The sequence below is a fragment of the Phallusia mammillata genome, chromosome 4 (genome assembly GCF_965637545.1).
Source record: "Phallusia mammillata chromosome 4, kaPhaMamm4.hap1.1, whole genome shotgun sequence".
NCBI lineage: Eukaryota > Metazoa > Chordata > Ascidiacea > Phlebobranchia > Ascidiidae > Phallusia > Phallusia mammillata.
In genome coordinates, this window is record NC_137255.1 from 9,946,309 (window position 1) to 9,952,419 (window position 6,111).

Genomic DNA, 6,111 nt, shown 5'->3' on the forward strand with positions numbered 1-6,111 from the left:
TCCAAGGAATGCAGCCTGACTACCATGAATAAAAATGTACGCATTATGACGTCACATACCGTTGTAAACAAACTGGCGCCAGTTTGTGTTCTTGGTTTTAGGTAGGTAAGTTATATTGTGTACGCTCTCAAAAGGAGTTTGAGGTACTTATTAAACATTAAATGCGTATAAACACTCCCATATAAAAGATTCAATGTTAGGGTTGATTCTGATGAAGTTTTGCTCCTACTCGTGAACTTCACTGTCCTGTTTTTTTAATATATATACTCGAACTATTTTATTCAACATCGAATTTTTAACACAGTTGGGAGACCCAGCCATATTGCGACTTAAATGACTAACAAAACGGAACTGTTCTCCCTTTTTAAATGGAAACTTTTTCTGAGAAATGAAGACCACAAAGCTGTGCAAATGCCTTTTTATTTTTGGTATAAACTCCACCCAGAACCTACTACACCATACACAATGTTTTGATCATGCATTAATATCCTAACATAAAACACAGTTTACTGGCTAGTTTGAAGCAAACATGTTTGCGATTTTCTTAAAAAAGCATTTAATCATACAATTGTAATTACAGAAGCCATATTTTTGTTTTAAACAAAAAAATCCATGTTTCACATTCTCTTTCACATTTCTGTTTTGTAACATTTTACTGTTTGTGCCAGTGCATTGCAAAAGGCTGTTTTATTCATAAATTAAACACACATAAAATATGAGTCCTTTAGTTATATGAAGTACAAGCCTGTGACTATCATTAAAAAGGCAAATTAGGTAATCATATTGATTTTGAAATTGTATTGTAAATGAATCAATAAACAAACATCAGTTTTTCAAAAACTTCAGAAAGAAAATAAGGAATATTCATTTTTATTATAATATTAAACTGAAAGTATACAATTTGATTGAAATAGTTACAGTAAAATTTGACCGTAGTGAGAAGGTTTTTACCAACAAAAATACCAAAAACACATTTGCTGAAAGATGTGACAGGTTTGTCAATTAGAACAAAAACCTCAAGTTATTGGTATATTTAGCTCCTGATGTTAATTAAACCTTAACTGAGTCTTCCTCACAAAATGTAAAAATAACCCAATAGTACCAAGAAAAAAATCTGCACTCAGCATGCATAAAAACAGCTTCCATTATATAAACTATCTTCAAATGTCATTTGTGGTAAATATCATACAAGAAAAAAAAAATGTTTGTACTACTGTATTCGACAACCAAGCTCTAATTGGTTGGAGAAATGATTAATTTATCAATGGGTAATAACCAACACCCAGACAATATGCAATCTTTATTCTGACTGCCTGTAGAATGTAGACCAGTGGTTCTTAACCTTTTTTTCTTTTTTTTGCACCCCCCTGGGTTTCTTAATTATAATATATAGAATAGATCTAACCAACCTTAATGATTCAGCATCCCCGCACCCCCTAGGAACAGTTCTCACACCCCTTGGGGGTACGAGAACCCTTGGTTAAGAACCCCTGATGTAGACATTGCTAAAGAAATACTAAACCTTTTCAACAAAAATAAAACTACCATGGCAACAGATTTACATATTGTATGAGCAATAAATTTTGTACATTGGAAGAAAATTTAGTATAGCCATATACACTGCAAAAATACCTGCGCACAATTATCAGCCCGATAACACAGGCGTGCATGCTGGAGATTTTATGTGAGAGTGGGTTGCACAGAAAGAAAGTGTACTGCAAGTCTGCAACCAACAAAATCTGTATTAGAAAATAGAAAAAAAATGTTTTTAAGTATTTCTAGAAGTTGCACTTTTTTCAGTCATAAACACCATGCACTCACTGGATGACAATAGTAACTGACCAAATTTCTTGTTGATGCTATCATCTTGTGTAAACATCACCTCATTGCAAGAAGCATCTTTTACTTGTTTATGAGATCTGTTTATAAATTCAGAATCAATATTGATGTAAAAACCTGAACTTTCTAAATTAGTAAAATTAGTAACTAAAAGTTAAGTTTTTATGAGGAACACAGTATGTACTATTTTGAGTGAGTATTCATTTTTTAAGGCAGGGGTCTTTGGTTAACTGGACATTTTTAATGAAGCAAAATCCTTTCAAAAATTAGGGTTTTTTTCTGTTAACTTGTGAAGTTTCTGTTATTTATGTCTGTTCTTAATCTGACACAAAAATATGTTTGTGTTCTGCCATCTGATACCTACCTCACACTTATTGGTTGATTTCTTGTCCCTGATTTCAACACCATTTTGTTGCTTTTGTAATTGGCAGGCAAAATTGTTAAAGTTGAGCAATATGTTCCCAATGGTGATGGTCATGGCATGTCAGTCAGGAAAAAAGGTTTCGCCCATCAGAACCAAATGCTTTCACCAGTGGCTGACTTGATGCTGTAGACTTGAAGGGCACATGACCTGTATTATACTATTTTAGTATACTATAAAATATTTTAAAATTTTTGTAAACTATAGTACAGTGTAGCTGTTCTTTATAGGCTACAGTCTTTCTAAAAAAACAAACAAAAATACATTGTGTGATATTAAACAGGTTGCAGACGATGTTCGCGACTTTGCGCAAAATAAATTACAATTCAAAATGTTATCCGTAAAGTTTTTTTAACAAAAATAGTTGGTGCAGACTGCAGACTACATGTCACATTATAACAAGAAGCAACAAAACCGGTATCACCACGCGCCAAATTGAAACCAACTACCATGACGGAAACAATCACCTGGCTATAGTTACCGTAGTCAGGCTGCATTCCTTGGAAAAAAGTGCTTACCACTAGATGCGCAACTCGTCTGCCGACTAAATATTTAAAAAAATCTCTCGGGTGAATTACTACATAGAACAAGATGTAACTTTTAATGTGTAGTTATGTTATTTTGATGTATTTTTTAAACATTTTTATTTTAACAAATCTAATTTAATTACCATGAATGCGAATATATTGGTTTTGCCTTCCTTCAGACGTTGCACGCTTGAATGAACAAGTACACATTTCGTGGGCATAGGTAAGAACATACACATATTTTGTCGTCTTGTCGATAGTTTTTTTGAGCTGCGACGTTTAGTTTGATAAAAATGTTTTAGTTTTTGGAATTTTCTTAATAATATCATAAAAAAATGGCAATTAACCTTATTTATGTAGCAAGTTTGGACTTTGAATTCGCTGAATTGGACAATTTGCATTATGTGTCACCTTGCTACATAACTACATATATGGGTTGCCATTATGCTGTCTGCATTTCTGGCCCCGTAGTCAATAAATCCAACTAAGTGGCCTTCCTAGAATACCAATTTTCTTGACTACATGAAAATAATAAATTAAAAAGTGCATAAATTGCTGCTGTAAACTAACTTTTCATCCACAGAGCATTGACTGCCAATTGGTTGATATTGATACCACATGCACCAGAGCCAATATTTTTAACAATCTACCATACAGTGTTTTTTAGGATTGTGTGATGGTATGTCAGTTTAAAAAATTATGTGTAAAATTGCAACTTATACCTGTACTACTGTAAAGTACGTGATGATGGCAATATAAGAACACCACTGGTTCTGAGATGATTATATGCTGCTGAAGCTCTAGTAAACAACTCAATTACCCAATGAACCACATCAGGGTGGTACCATCTCCGATTAATGGTCTTTGAAGCATTTTTACATTGCATTTTTAAAAAATGAGGCTTGCCACCATAGGCGCCCACTTGCTAAAATCGGCGGGGAGGCAGAATTTTATAACCCGGTAAAGACGAGTATTTTCAGCCCGGACGTCACCTAACGTCGCAAGTTACACCCTTTGCAGTGTTTCTCTACTGGTATACATTAGCAGCTGATGCCGACCCAACTATACAGTAATAATTTTTTTCTTTCCCCGCAACAACTATTACAAAGCATGTTTTATTTTTCCGCAACAACGCGCACATGCGTCTAAAAAGCCATTATAATAATCTTTTCTTATACGTTTCTAGGTCGTTAGTTGGTTTCAACTAGTGGTGTACCGAATCGGCTAAATTTCGATTCGGCCGAAACCGAATATTCGGCGGTTTTGCCGAATAAATTCGGCCGAATCAACCGAATCATTTATGACGTCACGCGAAGTCGTACGCTACGCGTTTGCCGTGAAAAAATGTTTATCTACCAGGCAGCCAGTGCAAAATAGTTGTTTTTCGTCCTCATTTCAGTTCTGTGGTTTAAAATTGCCTAAAGCATGATTGGCAACCTGCCAATGAATTACTAATTTTTTTTGACTATACCGTGGGAAAAACGATAATGTTTTGAAAAAGATAAACATTGACGCAATTTTCGTTATGTTTGGGATTTTGAAAGATTGCGTGGACCTTAATAAGCAGAAAGACACGTTTAACGCTTTAAATTTGTGTTCGTAAAAGATTCGGTTTGGGCCGAATCGCAACAAATTATTCGGCCCAAACCGAATCTTTGCAAAAATGATCGATTCGGCCGAATAAATTCGGCAAACCGAACATTCGGTACATCTCTAGTTTCAACCATGTTTTCTATTTACACAGCAACTTGCATGTAACGCATTTAAGTTTAGTTTATTTTAAATCAGGAATTCCCAAAGTAAAGCCCGCAAAGGTATTTGTTACAAATATATATCTTGGAAAACCACGAGTTAACCGTTGAAAGTTGATTTGCCACGAAATTGTTCCCACAACAACATGTGGTCTTAAGTTTACCTAGTTTTACACTTCACAGGACGTATAAAAATGATCCAAAAACAGTTTGTTACATCACAGACAAGACATAAAGTATCAATGCTTTCGTTACTGTGCGTATACAGGTGCCTTTCTTTGTTAATTGTGATGACATAAATGAGAAGTTAGCAATTTATGCCACATAACTTTATTGTTCGGCAGTAGCGCTATCTCTTAATAATATTGTAGCTCCTGCTGGTCCCACAAAAGCGCTTAGTAGACCACAATTGCGGAACGGCGCTGCGTTTGTGCTTGTAAGCGATGTGGCCGTGTAATGTCATTTTCATGTTATGCGGCTCACCCTAAAAAAATTGGCTAACCCTTTGTAAACGATGTCAATTTGTGTCGATGTTGCTGACCGAGTTTTAGCAAACACTTCTTGCATGTTTTTATCCAATGGCTCATTGCATATAACCAGGGTTGCCATCGACATGGAACTCAAAATAAGGACACACGAACAATTGGACTTTCATGCCAAACGAAACAACCGTTTTTGAACAAATCTTTGCATTTATACGAGCTTCGACAAATCACATGTCATATTTCCTTTTGCCAGGAACAATCTGCTCCAACTCCTTGTTCGTAGAAAACACGTAGTGCATCTCACGAGAGCCTAGGTTTAGGTTTACTTTTAGCAGGGATTTGACTTGTAATTGTTAAAAATAAGACAAAATAAGGACTCAAGTCAAAAACAAGGACAGTTCTTAGAAATAAGGACAAAAACTTTGCTAAGACATTGCCGTTCAAAATAAGGACAAATCTTAGAAATAAGGACGGTATGGCAACCCTGCATATAACACTTTAAGTATACGTTTGTGACGTAACAATATGCGTTGTTTGATTTTTCAGAAAGGTTTGTCTGTTCAAACTAGGCAGTTGTTGACTGTGAAGTAGTACAGAGTTACGACAAAACTGTGTGTGCATAAATTAACGCAAAACTTATTTATGACGTAGTCAGCGACGCAGATACCCGGGGAGGCGGCGCCTCCCCGCCTCCCCATAAGTGGGCGCCAGTGCTTGCCACTCATTATAGTGAGTGTTTTTGACTTTCAACCAAATCCTGCAGATGGGAAATGACACATTACTGTTCCAAAATTAAATGAGAAACATTTGAATCTGCATACCAAGATATCCTAATGAATTCGGTCATCCACTGTTACCAATTCTTCTTCACTAGTTGCACTGGATTTCATTTGCTGCACTCTGTTGCGTTCCATTTTTTGCCATACTTTGCACACATTTTACACATTACCGGCCCTTTTTCTGTTACTGTGTTTGAAGATTAGGTGATCTAGTTTTAAATGTGTTGCCATATCTACTGGCTACATTGCAATGAGGTGAGCGAATTATGATTGTGCCTGTCAGGGTGTTCCATGCTTGTATGACATGTT

The 6,111-nt window shown here is 35.7% G+C and overlaps 1 protein-coding gene across 6 annotated transcripts; it reads right to left on the reverse strand.

Moving 5' to 3' along the window:
- Positions 1 to 403: 403 nt before the first annotated feature.
- Positions 404 to 2,784, reverse strand: LOC145224930 (uncharacterized). 6 transcript variants are annotated; one of them, XM_080091565.1, is made up of 4 exons: positions 2,742 to 2,763; positions 2,204 to 2,393; positions 1,822 to 1,919; positions 404 to 1,723 (listed from the first exon to the last, which is right to left on the reverse strand). In XM_080091565.1, the coding sequence occupies exons 2-4, from the start codon at positions 2,245 to 2,247 to the stop codon at positions 1,542 to 1,544; spliced, it is 324 nt and encodes a 107-aa protein (XP_079947691.1). In that variant the 5' UTR covers positions 2,248 to 2,393; positions 2,742 to 2,763; the 3' UTR covers positions 404 to 1,541. The 6 variants fall into 6 exon arrangements, with proteins under 6 accessions (XP_079947691.1, XP_079947690.1, XP_079947694.1 ...); XM_080091564.1 differs by having other exon boundaries at positions 2,728 to 2,763; XM_080091568.1 differs by having other exon boundaries at positions 404 to 1,739; positions 1,843 to 1,919; positions 2,204 to 2,784.
- Between the last annotated feature and the right edge of the window lie 3,327 nt (positions 2,785 to 6,111).

Excerpts from the sequence above, each read along its gene's own strand:
- LOC145224930 (XM_080091563.1), bottom strand. The coding sequence starts at position 2,247 with ATGGTGTTGAAATCAGGGACAAGAAATCAACCAATAAGTGTGAG. Across the intron at positions 1,920-2,203 it reads AATCAACCAATAAGTGTGAG|ATCTCATAAACAAGTAAAAG; the intron begins GTAGGTATCAGA and ends ATTTATAAACAG. Across the intron at positions 1,724-1,821 it reads TCAGTTACTATTGTCATCCA|ACTTGCAGTACACTTTCTTT; the intron begins GTGAGTGCATGG and ends TGTTGGTTGCAG.